This window comes from Vipera berus, assembly GCF_964194415.1.
Source record: "Vipera berus genome assembly, chromosome: 2".
In the NCBI taxonomy this organism is placed as follows: domain Eukaryota; kingdom Metazoa; phylum Chordata; class Lepidosauria; order Squamata; family Viperidae; genus Vipera; species Vipera berus.
The window spans coordinates 20,525,685-20,541,781 of NC_138203.1; the positions used below are offsets into that span (position 1 = coordinate 20,525,685).

The 16,097-nt window shown below is 36.8% G+C and overlaps 1 protein-coding gene across 1 annotated transcript in view; it reads right to left on the reverse strand.

Moving 5' to 3' along the window:
- Positions 1-16,097, reverse strand: part of FYB1 (FYN binding protein 1) — a 62,610-nt gene that overhangs the window by 26,340 nt on the left and 20,173 nt on the right. The window contains exons 3-7 of the mRNA XM_081316385.1: positions 7,183-7,360; positions 6,130-6,179; positions 5,237-5,256; positions 2,933-2,973; positions 1,363-1,480 (exon numbers count right to left, since the gene is read on the reverse strand). Of these exons, the coding sequence (XP_081172511.1) occupies positions 1,363-1,480; positions 2,933-2,973; positions 5,237-5,256; positions 6,130-6,179; positions 7,183-7,360 (407 nt within the window). The remainder of the gene's footprint in view (positions 1-1,362; positions 1,481-2,932; positions 2,974-5,236; positions 5,257-6,129; positions 6,180-7,182; positions 7,361-16,097) is intronic.

Below are 16,097 nucleotides of genomic sequence, written 5' to 3' on the forward strand. Positions count from 1 at the left end.
TGAAATGGCAATTTTTGCTAGATAACTTGTGATATCAGTTAGAAAATATTATTTTTGGAGTTAGGGAATAACCGTAACCAAAAGACCTCTTAAAATGCAATGATACAATGTCTTTTGATATAATTATATTATATATTATATTATACATATAATTTTAAAAATTAAGATTTAGTGTTAGTGTATGACTTCAAATGTATCCCTAGCAATCATACAAGAAACATCTTGGTCCCCATTGAGCAGCAACAATTTGAAATGCATGTGTACTTAAATCCTATCTAATTCATTGGCATTTACTTATGAAAAAACATACATAGGATCAAACTATGTGGATAGATGCACCAGCTGCTCCTAAAAATAGAACCTTAAAAATTCCTCATTGTGTTAAATCTTTTTATATTATATTATATTATCAAATATTTTATTCTAAGGATAGGCCATCAGATACCCATCGTACAAAATATTCCATGGTCTCCACTAGGCTCTTTAAATCCTTTTAATTAAAATAACTACATAAATGAAGACCCAACATGCTAAAAAGTCATTTTCATTTTCATAAATGCCTCTGGCTGCCACATAAGTTCCAGAAATATTCTGAGAACATAAAAATAGCTGGCGTTGGAGCCTAGAGATTGTGGTGAAGATCAACTTCATCAAATGACGTTATGATAATTAGAGTTTTTGTGACTGAACCCATCTACCATGGCAACATTACCAGAAGATAGCCATTTTATGAAAACACACAATACAATCTCAAAATTCCAGATATTCTCTGTTGGCTGCTTGCATCTTTTGCTTATTTATAGTTTATAATGAATTGCTCTATCAATATCTGCTGAGCCCTGGTGGCTCAGTGATTAGAATGCAGTATTGTAGGCTAACTCTGCTCACAGTCTGTAGTTCGATCCTGACTAGCTCAAAGTTGATTCAACCTTCCATTCTTCCTCCAACCCAGATTGTTGGAGACAATATGCAGACACTGTAAACTGCTCAAAATGCTGTAAAATACTATGGAGCGGTATATAAATCTAGATGCTATTGCTATCAATTCGGTTAACTCAATTGATTAAGGATTAAAATATTAACTTTTGTTGTTAAGTAAAAATACCAAGTGGTTATTTTAGCAATTTAAAAAACCCAGAATATAGTATTAGCAGCTGGAAGGTTCCTCGGAGGTCTTCTAATCCAACCCCCTGCCCAAGGCAGGAGACATTGTACCATCCCAGTCAAATGGTTGTCCAATCAATTTTTGAAAACCTCCAGTGATGAAGCATCCACAACTCCTGGAAGCAAGCTATTCCATTGATTGATAAATGCATATATTTATTTCTGTTCTTTGTATGACCTTCTTGAAAGAAGTTTTACCTTGAATTTCTTTCTGAGTTCTTGCTCCTTTTTATCCTTATCCTTTTGTTCTTTCTTTTGATCAGATTTTTTCTTTTCCTCCTTCTCTTTCTTTTTATCATCTCCTTGTGGTGCAAATCTGCACAAAAAGAAGGAGACTTAAAACACTATTCAGCTGTAAAGATAAGTTGCCCCCAAAGGATATTTTTTAATGTTGTGGTTCTATTTGAGGTACAGCTCACAGTTTTGAAGAAAGTGGGAGACTTAGCAAGATCTCTGGAATTAGATGATATGTACCATCTCTCTTTCCTCAAATCAACATACCTAAGGGGCATTTTAGAAAACAAAAAAAAAACTCCATCAGTGGAAAGAGTTTTCCAAAATGTCCATTAAAATGGGAAGTGTGTGTTTGGGGTGAGGGGAGATGTTGACTACCAACCTACTGGAGTTAATAAATCTTGCTACTGCTTACATCTGCTATTTTGATATTCTAAATAGGGGATTTTGTACCAACATTTCCTTTATACAACCTCATTTTTACTGGAAAGATCAATAAACTGAGTAACAATCTGTTTTCTTAATCATCCTGATTGCCAGTCAAATCCAGTATTTGGTAATCAGCCAAATCCCAAGGCCTAACTGCTTTTGGGTTTTCCCAAAATATCTTCTGATTATGCTATCAAATTTCAAAGATAAAAGTGCCAATTTCTCCAGTTGGCTTTAAATCTGTTGTTAAACCCTCAGAAAGGAAAGCTTAACAAAAAGAGAGGAAGGAAGAATTTTGCAATATTCTGTTTAATGTAACTTTACATTAAAAATAGTGTTGATGCTCCTGGTTGTGGTTCTTTTCTGGGCTATCTCCAAGGGCTAACATCGATCTTGCAAGACTTAGCATTTTCCTGTCCTTTTAGTTTCCAGAAAACTAGAGAGGGTTGCTTTTGAAACACTTCTCAGGTTTTTTCCCCATTTGCAGAGCAAATTGCCTCATTAGATCATTGCCCAGGCTGCAATTCTTCCTTCTATCTCCCAAGGTTATTTCCACATGCCATCACACTCCTCCAGTACCTACCCCACATGTAAATGGAATATCCTACCTGAACTAACCCTCCTACAAAACCTATTTTCAGATTCTGACCAGGAAAAATTAGCCTGCTTAGATAGGGCACACAATCTTCACCTGATGCAATGGATCAGTTTTCAGATCTTCTGATTTTTTTTTAAAGGTAAACAATAGTGGTGCAAGCTGAAAATGGACAATCAATAGTCAAATATAGCTTTTATATTTTTGCCAGTTCACAATGTAATTTTTTCCAGCCTTTTGTAATTCAAGAAATATTGTCATAGCTAAAAGCAAATTAACTTATTCATGGTCAGAGCACAAACCTCTAAAATGTACAGGAAAAGAAAATTCATGGATGATCAGGCTATATTGGACATTGGTCACCAGAATTCATGCCTAGAATGCCTCAAGTGGAGCTTTATATTTTATTTTGGATCTTTTTGCATACAACTTTTAATTGTGGTCATTATTTAATAACAGCTGCAATTATTATAATATGATCAGAGGCCCACTCTATATGTTTTTTCATACCTCATCTCATTTATGTCTTCATACATTTCTCCATCACTGTTCTGATTTTATGAAAAAGAAAAATAGTTTTAATTATTGGTGAAAAATAAAAATAGTGAAAACCATACATACATACATGCATACATACATACATACACACACACATATGTATATGTGTATGTGTGTGTGTGTGTGTACACACACACACACACACACACACACACACACACACACACACACACACAAAGCTCTCCAGACCCCCTAGGTTAAAATATATGCAGCTTCCTACAGAAAAGCAGGGAACTAGTGAATCAATCTATCTCAGGAAAATGGTTTTAACTTGGTTTAACCCAAAGACAGGATTAGAGCCAGTAGAGTGTAGTGTTTGAGATAATAGGTGTGTACAAGAGAAACCCAGGTTCAAATCCCCTTTAACCTTCTCCTTCTCTCTCTTCCCTCTTCCTTCTTCAGCACCATCCCCCTTCCCTTCCCTCCCCTCCTCTCTCCTCTGTAGCCTGATAACTATGGGTTAGAAATGCCTCAGCAAATGGATTTAGAGGACATGGATGATGTTATATTCAACTCATCCCTGACATATAAACAAGGCAAGCTGAAACAGGTATAAAATGATATTTTCCAGCTTTATCTGGCACAAGGTGTGCTATCTGGCCTGTCTGGAGAGCTTTGTATGTATGTGTGTATATATATATATACACACACATACATACACATATACATATATATGTGTGTGTAGTCAATCTGTGGGCAGTTTTATCAGCTGTACCTTCCCATGCTCAAATTGGACTGGATAGGGGATATATACACACATGATGCGGGAAAGAGCTTTCCAGCTGTCATGGCTGGTTTGACTAAAGAGGTGAATTCTTCCTTTTTTCCCCTCCCAAGACAGAAGGGAAACAAAGAGCTGCCTCTTCACCATCCCCCATGGCAAGAGAAGTAGAAGGATGAGAAGAGGCCTCATACCATTCCTTTAGGGCCAGTCTTCTGTTTTCACAGAGTGATCACTCTATGGCAGTGTCTCTCAACCTTGGCAAGGTTGATTGGGAATATTCTGGGCATTGAATTCCACCCATATTAAACTTGACAAGGTGGAGAAACACTGCTCTATGGGACTGGAAGAATGGTAATTTAATTTAATTTAATTTATTATCATTTCTATACCGCCCTTCTCCCGAAGGACTCAGGGCGGTGTACAGGGCAAGAATAAAACACAGAAATTTACAAAAATTAAAAAATAATTAAATGCATGCCCGATTAAAATACAATTGATACATAATAAAAACCCCAATAAAAATGATAAAAACCCCACCAATCCCCCCTCAGGCCAGGCCGGCTTGCTCGAACAAGTATGTTTTCAGATCGCGGCGAAAGGAGCGCAGATCGGGCGCCGTCCGGAGCTCAACCGGTAACTGGTTCCATAGCTCCGGGGCGCCCACAGAGAAGGATCTCCCCCTGGGGGCCACCAGACGGCATTCTCTGACCGGTGGCACCCTGAGGAGGCCCTCTCTGTGGGAACGCACAGGGCGCAGGGAGCTTGATGCCGGCAGCAGATGTTCCCTGAGGTACTCCGGCCCCATGCCATGGAGGGCTTTGAACGCCATTACTAGCACCTTGAAGTCACCTTGAAGACTTCCATCTCTTCTTATGCCAATTAAGAGTACCAGAGGAAGCATTCTTACTCAGCGTCTTTTATTCCCTGCTTCTTGAGTAGACTGTTTCATTAATGACGCAGAAAAGAGTTGGGAGTCTAGTTAGCCCTTCTTTAACATGGCACACTGTCAAGAGCCAGGGAAATCAGGAGATTCAAGCAGTTCAAATGAGTATAAACATTTATTGTAAGCTTAAGCTCTCTACAAAATCTGGGCTACTAACAGTCAGAGGAAATTTGTGGAAATTAAGAATAGAAAGAATTAAAGGTGGAATGGACTTAGATCTCTTGTGGGATCACAGGGACTCATGACTGGTGATGCATCAGTCCCTCCTTTCAGCTCAGCCTGGTCATCTCCTACACAAATTTTTTGTCTGTCACATTGGCTAGCAGCATCTCAGTAAGTCTATCAAAACTAGTAAATTGAGTTCATAGAGTGCATCCTTGATCATCTGCATGGTCTAATCCAGCATTTTGTTTCTAAGAATGATCATTCTTAGAATGTCTTCCTATAAAAAAATGTGAGTTTTCAAAGAATAAAAGGCAAGGTATGAATACAATAAATAATCATTGTTTTATGGGAGCTAGTAGGGAGAATGACTTCAAAGAAAGCCTAAGGTTATATACATTTGTAGATTATGAAGGGTAATACTTACTTCATCTGCTTTTCCAGTATCTAATGGACAAAAAGGCAAAACAATTGCATTATTTTGCAGTTTAGCAATCCAAATACCAAGTCATGGGCAGCCCTTGTTAGCTAGTGGTGTATAGGGAGGTTGGGGGGCAGCAGTGTGGGGGGGAAGCCATGATGTAATGCAAATTCTGTGTCTGTTTTGCCCTGGCCCAGAGGGATGGACTTGTGACACAATTCTATGACACTATTTTTATTATATTCCTTGTATTATTTATATATGCCACAACAGTTCTATGCAGACAGCAGCCTTTATCTAAATCAAATATTAGCTCATTACATAACATGAATGCTGCAATGGAGCACGACTTGTATGAATTGCATATTTTAATCCTTGTACAGTACTTAATCTGTAAATTCCCACCTTTAATTACACTATAGTTTATCTTATCAAGACTCTGCATGCTTCAGAAATCCTTTGAAAAATGTGTTTTGGACCCCACTGTAATGCAAAAGCCTAGACTTAAGCAATCTACATGCCCACTCAGTCTGATTTCTGATGCTGTTTATTGGGAGAAGGGCAGATCCTGCTTTCAATCTAAATGGAAAGAGGCTTAGCCACAAGAGACCTTGGAATAAAGGATGGGCCTTGTAGATCCTCCTCCATTATCTCTAAATGGACAGGTCATGTACAAGGAAACCAATAAAATAGCACACATGTCAGGACATTCTAGGATAGGGAAGCCAGTGTATTAAGATAGCACATTTTTTGTATTTGATATCCAAACATTGAAGTTGGCTTATAGAGTTTCATTGTCAATATATTTGAATCCAGATTCCTGACTTATTACTGATTTGTTATAGCATTCCACACATGCTTCTTATTTGTCCTCTGTCCATGATAATAGGTTTTCTTACCTTCTGAACCAAATCCAACATCATCATAATTTTCTTCATTTTCTTGTCCTCTACAAAATAGCAAAAGTGAATTTGTTAAGAAAAAAAAAAGAAAATTCATTGAAATACGTTTTCTTTTTTAAGTGAAAGTCCATTCTGTTTTATAGTTTATTGGAAAAGGTTTAGTTAAGATTTCTGCAGTCTGTTTTTATGTTTTTAATAATAGAATATGGTTCTTTTTCTAGGAAAGGCTCTCCTGTTTTTAACACTTCCACTTGTAGAAATTGAACAAGGAATATTCTCCACATGCTTGAAAAAAATATATGCTTAGTACAATTCTGCCTGCCATAGTAGCCACACTAAAACAAGACCCATCCAGTCCTCAGCCCTACATTTTTTTACATAAACAGGACAATATGAAACCAGGAGACCATGATTTCTAGTTGTGCCTTAACATAAGAGCCAGCTGGGTGACTTTGGACCAGGGGGATTCTGTCAGTCAACCCACCTCACAGGGTTGTTGTCATCAGAAAATAGGAAGAAAGAGTGTTAGATTGTTTGTCACCTTAAAATATTTACAAAAATAATAAAGATGGTAAATAGATACATACATTTATTATCTATCTATCTATCTATCTATCTATCTATCTATCTATCTATCTATCCATCCATCCATCCATCCATCCATCTATCATGGTGGTTTTGCATAACCACTCCTCAAAATAGCTTTTTATTGTCACATGACAATATATAATGTCATATATAATGTAATTTGGCATGTTGTGGCTTTATAAACCATTACTTATGGCTCAGCATGTTGGGTGAACCTAGTGAAGTATAGCTTGATTAAGTAATCTTTATGAAACAACCATAGCTTTTTGCTGTACATAGCTTATTGCAGCTATTTATTGCAGCTCCCTGTGATGAATACCAAAACTCATGGGCTTCTTTATGAGCACATAGAGAAGATGTTTCAAGGAAGAGAAGAACAGAGATTCTTCTCGCTTTTTAAGAAGGATTTAAGAAGAAGAAGAAGGATTTTAAGAAGAAGGATTATAATTCACTATTATGTACCTGAAATCAGATCTGGATGGGATATTCACCCTTGGGGGGAGAACAGGAGTTTGTGTTGATGGACGTAAACCTGGAGGAGGGGGAGGAAGCAGGGGTGGTGATAAATCTGTAGATTGTGTTGCATGAATAGGTGGCGGAAGTGGGGGAGGCAAACCCGCTGAATTGGATGAACTGGAACCTGGAACAGAAACAAGAAACACTTAATGTATTTGAAATCACCATCCCCCATTCCTTTCCATATTGCTACTCTAGCTCTGCAGTCTGCGTGGCACTTTTTTTTTATCAAATCAGATGTTGATTAGTCCATTATGCGTTTGCATAACTTCTGCTTTGGATAAACTGGCCATATTTTAATAATTACAGTTTACCATGTGTATGTTCATGCATGCTTTCATTCTTTCCTGTACTCCAGAAAACAAAGAAATTCTGAAAACATTATACACACACACACACACACACATATGTATATGTATATGCATATATATATATATATATATATATATATATATATATATATATATATATAAATGAAAAACTGTTTCCAGGGATCAGACAGCTCAGTCAAATGCTACACAGTGGCTTTTGTTCAACAAATGTATATTCACTCTGTATCACACTAATGTGAAGTGACAGGAGCATATTATAATTATAGGAACTTTAAAAAAAATATTGCAAATTAACAATGAAACAGAAAAAAATGGACATTTCTGACACTCAGTAAATATTACAGAAATCCAGATGATTCTTCCATTCCTAATATTCAGGGGGGAAAAAACCAATAAGATGAAGGAGATGATGCCTTCTGGTTCCCACTGACTGGGGTATTACAGAGTGTAATAACTGAATATCTGGGATACAAAATTATCAAAGAAAAAAAAACCAAAAGTGCACCCCCAAAATGAATGATCAGGCTGGAACATAAAATCAATATGATAAGATCAAATGCAAGCAAATTAAAATAGATAAAAAATAAGCTGAAGAACCAAAGAATAGACAATCAAGAAATAGCACCTAGAAACAAGAAAGATTAAGGAAGCACTAGAAACAGGGCTTTTTTTCTCATAGAACGCTCAGAACGGCGTTCCGGAACCTTTTCTTTTTGCAAAAAAAACAAAAAACAAAAACAAACAACCCAGCTCCCTTATTGGTTTTCCTAAGCCTATTGCAGGGCTAGCAATCTTGGCTCTTTTTTATGACTCGTGTACTTCAACTCCCAGAAATCCTGAGCCAGCCATGCTGAGGGGAAAGGGAGAGGTTTCTAAGCTGAGCCATGCTGGCTCAGGAATTCTGGGAGTTGAAGTCCTTGAGTCATAAAAGAGCCTGCACTAGAGGAGGACATTAAAATTATCTACAGGATTACTTCTTTAGGAACTAAACTTTTAGAATCTAAAACAGCTAATTCAGAAAAGCCAACAGGAAAGAACCTCACATTTTTCATCGGCTTCTGTCTTTTGGAAGGTAAAATTAGATAACAAAATAATCTATTTCTTATGTTAACATCTTTGCAATGAAATCAAAGGTAACAGGAAAGAAATGAGAAATATTTTTCTCAATGTAATATGTCTAATTTAGCTGATTCTAGAAAAAAAATAGTATCTTTTGTACACTCTTGAAAACTATTTTGAATCTAAACAATTCTTAAGAATGAAATATTCTTAATTTGGGCTTTACTTTTACTGTTTGGACTGTTGTGTGTTTTGAAAAATAGATTATTTAGAATCTAGTTATGTTGCACTTCAGTCTTTAAATAATTAACCTAGTATATAAATAACAATATATGATGTTTTCCCTGGTGAGCTTAACATCAATAACAACATTTATTAAAAAGGCTAAAATAATTTCTGGGGGTATTATCTGTATAGTAAAATTTTGGACAAGCAGTAATCATGTTACATATGTGCATAAGCGTAGTCAGTAGCATATGCCTTTTTAAAAAATATCAAACATGCAAAGAAACAAAAATAAGTCCAAAATATCTGTATTACATCCAGAAATGCCAACTTTGCAACCAATATTTCTCATCCATAACTATGGCACCCTAAGGATACCTGCATACATGCAAATGTTTCTCTGGGATCAGTAACGCAACAGGGATTGCTTTTTCCTTCCAGTAACATACACCTAAAACCAGTTTATTGCATTTGGCAATTGTACTAAAAAATATCTCATTCATTTAATTTGAAATCAAGTGAAAAATTGATTTAAATTATTTTATTAAAACAAATTAATGGCAATTCTTTTATAAAACGTTGCCTCAAACAAAATGAGTTTGACATGCCTGCTCTAGATAGTTGAATGCTCCAAAGTAAATTCTAGACCAGGCCTGTACATGCAGCCTACCAAGCACCCTTGGACAGAGCACAGACTTTTTTTTTAAGCAATAAAATCACCACCACTGCCCTGAAAGTCATGTTGCCTAGTGCCTCCATGGCTTACCATGACCACAAGCTCCAACACTGTAGATGCTCCTCTAGTCACCAAATCATTGATTAGCCCACCAGCATTCCTTTGCAGACCACAAAGATTTTTAATTTATCAGTGTGGGCCTTTCCTTTCTACAAAATAATAATAATAATAATAATAATAATAATAATAATAATAATAATAATAATAATAATAATAATAATAATAATAATAATTTGGAAGGGACCTTGGAGGTCATCTAGTCCAACCCCCTGCTCAGGCAGGAAACCCTATACCATTTCAGACAAATAGCCAGTCTCTTCTGAAAAACTTCCAGTGTTGGAGCATTTAGAAAAAAAGCACTGACTAGAAATAATAAAGCAGCCAAGAAGATCAGCAGATAACAATATTTGAATTTCACATTATAGGCAAAATCTCTGATTTCAGTCAAATTAGAAACTTTTCTACCAAATAATGAATGGAGAGACTGCAGTGAACAAGTCAGCACCTGACAAAGAAGAAATAGTGCAGTTCTGGGTGCAGCAATGGGACAACCGAAAGAAATACAGCAAGAATGCAGCTTCGATAAAGGAAGTGGATAAGAATAAAAAGAAGCTGAAATCAAAGAACTTGTAATAACAGCAGAAGTGGTAGAGAAAAGGGCAAGGAAGATCAAGAATTGGTCTGCATCAGCTGAACATGAACTGAATAGTTTTTGGTTGAAACATCTGACTGGTCTATAGCCACTTATTGCCAAGCAGTTTAACAACATACTACAAGGAGGTGAAATTGAAGATTGGTTAACATCTGTCAAAATCTACCTCATAATGAAGGATACAGCAAAAGGAGCAGCATCAGGCAATTACAGGCCAATCACTGGCGTACCAACAACTTTCAAATTGCTAATTGGTGAGGTAGTTGATACAGTTCAACAGTATCTAGTTAAAAACAAATTTTGCACTTGAGCAGAAAGGAAACTGCCCAAATAGTAGAGAAACAAATTGACAAGATGATTTTGGAAAACTGCAAGAAAAGGAAGATCAACTTGAAGGTAACTTGGTTGAGTACAAGAAGGCATTTAATTCCCTGGCACATTATTTGATCATCACATGCCTAAAAATAACAGGAGTCAGTAGAAACATCAACAGTTTCATGCAAAGATCAATGGCACAAAGGAACACAGTTGTTGATCAATGGTGATAGATTGGGAGAGATTCATATCAAGAGAGGCATCTTTCAAGGAGACTCACTCTCATACTCCTGTTTGTAATTGCACTGATTCCTCTGTCATCAATACTGAACAAGTCAGACCATGGCTATCAAAGATTAAAAAATATCTGCCAGGCTATCCTAACTCCTTTATATGAACACTCTGAAGCTGTATGGAAAAACACTATCTGAAATAGAATCTCTATTCAGCAGTTTATATATATATCCAAGTGTCAAATGTGAACAACCAGACCCACATGTTCAGAAGCTAACTACTTTATTATGTTCTGCCTATAATACAGGAATCTCCACAGACTGGGGCAGCCTTCTCTTGGGAAGAAATAGATATGACTCCAAGGATCTTGGGAAGGAGGTTAGTCCTAGCCCTTTGGTAGTTTTGCAGTGACTCCAGGTTAACTGTTTGATCTGTCCTTCTGGTCAGCTTGGATGCTTCCCAATACCAAGTTATTGCAATTAAGTTTGCACTGGACAAATGTGCCACCTTCACCATAAACAGGGGAAATATAGTGAAAACTGAAGAAATCAAGATGTCCTATGGAAATAAGCAAAAGTCTGGATGAAGATGACCACTATGAAGATGGATGTCCTTCAGGCTGACAACATCAACTCACTGAAGTCAAGAAGATTAGAAGTGACTACATCAGGAAAGTGAAGAAAATCTCAAAGTCCAAACTCATTGGAGGAAATACCATCAAGGCAATTAGCATCTGGACAATTCCAGTCATTATATACACAATATCGATTTCCTATATCTGGAATAAGCAAAACTAAAAGCCTTTGTTAGGAAGATAAGAAAAACAATGATAATAAATCATGCCCTTCATCCACACAGCAATATTGACAAACTCTGCTTACCATGGAAAATAGGTGAGCTGGAATGTTACAAGTGCACTACACAGTTGGAGAAGAAAAAGGGCATCAGAAGGATATCTAAAGAACAGTGAGGAAGATGCAGTGAAACAAGTATGATGGCTTATTGAGTACTGCAGAGATCGAACTGGCCTATAAAAAAGACCAAATGAAGAACAGAAAAGAGACATGGCAAGACAAAGTATTACATGGCCAGTACATAAAAAGTAGCAGGCAAAGCATATAACAACAAGCCCTAGCAATACTGAGAGCAGAAAAGTTGAAAGAGACAAAAGAGCCAATTCTGGATGTATAAGACATGCCTTAAGAACAGATGCACACAAAGCCAAAACTGAGAAGATAGTAATAGGGAGCAAGTGCTGTTTCTGCAAAAAAAAAAAAAAACCTAGTTAGCTGCTGCAAGATCACATAGACAGACTACAAACAATGACATGACAAATAACAAAGGTGTATTGAAATATCTGCAAGAAATATTAACTTCTAGTAAGTTAGTGCTAAATTAGAGTTGTACAGTGATGCAGCTCAACAGAAGCAAAACTCTCACACACGAGAAGGAAACAAATGTGACACCTTCAAATCAAACTTTTAAACTTTAGTCACTCTCCTGGCCAAATAAAACATTTTAAACAATACATGGTAATGTGGAATATAACCAGTGGTAGAATTGAGCTGGTTCGCACTACTTCAGCAGAATCGGTAGCTAATTTTGTGTTGCCCAGGCCCAGAATGGACTTCTGGAAATGCCATCCACACAAAGAACTGGTTGTTCACATATTTGAATCCCACCACTGAATATAACAGATCAGGACAATTACAAAAAGAATTACTGAAGTTAAGTGCAGCAATGAAAGAGTTACAGGAAGCTAGGTAAAAAAACTCTGCGTTGCATCTCTTCCGCTGGTGCCCTAAACACAGGCTTAATTATTAACTCAGGGCTGCTCTTAGAACCAGCATGTACCATTTTCAATAGAGGTAGTCCTCAACTTACAACCATTTGTTTAGTGACTGTTCAAAGTTGCAATGGCACTGAAAAAGTGACTGATGACCATTTGTCATACTTATGACTGTTGCAGGATCCCCATGGTCACGTGATCAAAATTCAGACGCTTGACAACTGATTCAAATTTATGACGGTTGCAGTGTCTCGGGGTCATCTGATCACCTTTTGCCACCTTCTGACAAGCAAAGTCAATGGGAAAGCCACATTCACTTAGGAACCGTGCTACTAACTTCACAAGTGCAGTGATTCACTTAACAACGGTGTCATGAAAGGTCATGGGGCAAAATTCACTTAACAATTGTCTCACTTAGCAACATAAATTTTGGTTTCCATTTGGTTGTAACTCAAGGACTACCTGTAGTGGCAATACATGTAGCTCAGATTTTGAAATCCTGAGATCTTGGTGTTTGCTAAGCTCCGACTGCAAATGTTTCAAAATCAAACTAGGTAGCACTGTCATTGCTTAAGTAAGTGGAGTTTGCTGGCTTTTTATGGGTGACAGCTTGCCCTTCTTGTAGTTTATGTGCCTGTTTCTGATCAATCCACTTGGTATGGCTGGCTGTATTGTTTCAGTGTAGATTATTTCCACTTTTTGTGCTGGTTAATGCTTATCTCCCTATTGATTGCTAGGCTTGTGATAAGAGAGAATGTGCTTCATGCTGTTTGTTTTGAACTTTGAGTCTTTAGTTTTTGGAATAATTTGTAAACTACACTATATTTCTACAATATGATTCTATTAATGGTTGATCCATCAGAATACCAGGCTTATAGGAAATCTTTAGTATTTTTGAATTCGGATTGATCTAAAATGACTAAGGTTTCCCACTTGAATTTGTGGTTATATTTGTGTTATTCTATTGCCAAGTTACAGAATTTTCATCATAACTCCTGAGAGCCTGCTGGTATTCAGGGGCACATGCTGCTAATCCTCTGCCTGTTTGTCTTATTTAGTAGCTTTCATAGTCTTTGTATTGTAAATTTTAAATAAATCCTCTTTGGCCTACTTTAATTGTTGGAACTTTGGGTTGGTTTAAGATGCTTTGAAAGCATTTTGTTTCTGTGTGGCCTACCATGATATCTTGCAGTTGAACTAACTGGCTGTGGTTTGAGATAACCTTGATATATGGTTACCCAGCAATTAATATGTAGATAAGCAAAAACCAAATACAATAGGCAGGAACAATCTAAGATAAAATTATATAGCCAAACTAAGGCAAGTAGGCCAATCAGAAATAGACACACAAACTACAGACAAAACTGATTGAGGCATAAGTTCCATAAGGTAGCACAAATTGCCACACATAAAAAGGCAGCAAACACACTCCCTTAAGTCAAAGCATTAAAGGTGTTACTTTAATTGCAAGCATAAAACCAAGTATGCCATGCATAAGTTCCTGACAGGAATCATTTCCTCATCCCCTTCAGAGTGTCAAAAGTGCAACTGAAAGTATTTTTTTTTCTGAACTCCAACTTTCAGCTGTAGTAAGCTCTATGCATTATTCTAATTCTACCTCTGCCCACTCTTCCTAATTCTAACGTTAAGAAGGGGATTACAGATATTAGTGGCAAGGTTTCATCCTTCTCTGAATCATTCCGGTAACTCATATTTGGCCTTGATCTACTTGGTGCTTGTGACAAGCCAAACCTTTGATTGTCTTTCCCGTCATTTTCACCCCACTGAAACCATCCTGTGATGAACAAATAACAAACTGTGCCAAGCCTTTTCCCCTTTAGCACTCTTCCTTGGACTGTGCCCTCAAATGCTTTGAACCACTCACAAACATTGCTTAATGCATTTTAAGGATCACTAGCCATGTTTTCCCTGAAATGAAACCAACATCCATCTTCAACAGCCACTGGAGCCATCTAAGTCCAAGTTAGCCATTATAGCTGCTAGGCATCACCTCACTTTTCAAGCTTTCTCTTTCTCACAGTCTCCTTTTCCTTGGATTTCAAATCCTCCTCCTTTGCTACTTGATATCTGCTCTCTTTCTTTTATGAGAACAATTTCCTTTCAGAATCTCATGCCTACTTTCAGCAGGGATTTTTAACGAACTTTTGACAAGTAAGGTATTTTACAAGGTACTTGTTTCCACATCATACATTTCTTTTATTTTTCTTTCAATATTTCCATATAGCTTCCATAACAAGATTCACTTCCTACTTAATCACATTTGCAAATGATTGCCTTAAGCTAAGTTTCTTTTATCTTGGCTATGATAACATACAGAGTCCCATGATTTGCTGAGAGTACATCACACCACCAGAGGTTTGTCTTTTGATCTGAACTACTGAGTGAGAGACAATGCATAGTGTGCCTCTGATACTCACTGTGTGATTTTTGAGTGTGCAAATATTTTAAATTATCCTGTTCTTAGGATCTCTCTCAGGCATTTTGAAAGAAAAAGCAAGGTCAAATTATCTGTTATGAAGTCCATTCATAATTCTTCTAATATGATCAACAATAATGGAACTGGAAGGAGAGATGTTTGAATAAAGCTGTTTTAAATATCTTGGAAAGATGTCCAATAATCTGCAATATCCAGAATGGCTGGAATTTCATAAATCTAACATTTGTTAGATTTATTTCCAACTTTTTTATGCAGGAGGTGACTTAGAAGGGATCTTATTTCATCCCATAATTCCATATTGTAGGTTGGGCTGAGAGGTTAGTCAGTAAATTTCCATGGTTGACGATGGACTTGAATCTGGACCTTTCCAATTCAGATCCAAACTTTTGGAATATTTGATGGTGCACGTAGCTTGAGAAAGTTGTCAATCTTTAAGTATAGTATATGGGATGGTGCATTTTCCTTGAATCTGCTTAATCTTTTAAGGCCCCTAAGGCAATGGCTATCATCACATGATGTGGCAAATGAGTTCTATATCTATCCATGCATCATGTCTTAATGGATTAAAAATTTCCAAATGGTGCAAAGATGAAGAACATCCATGGACAAATATATTTAATACGCAACCTGAGCAGATTAGGACATGGCTGCAGCTATTCACATGTTGATCATATAAGAATTAGACTACTACACATTGACTGGTAATTGGTATTATTTTAACTCTGCTTTGAAACGATCTTTTTCAAGTAACAGGTTTTTCTTCATAGTTCATTTCTTTAACGATCTTCTTTGGTGGAAAAATGAGACCTAAAGCAAATAAATTATTAAAAGTACAGGTAGTCCTCGACTAGAATTTATTTAGTGACTGTTCAAAGTTACAACGGCACTGAAAATAGTGACATGGCCATTTTTCACACTTACAACTGTTACAGTATCCACATGGTCATACAATCAATATTCAGATGCTTGGCAACTGTTTCATATTTATGACGGTCGCTTTGTCCCAGGATCATGTGATCACCTTTTGCAACCTTCTGACAAATTCAGTAGGGAAGCTAATT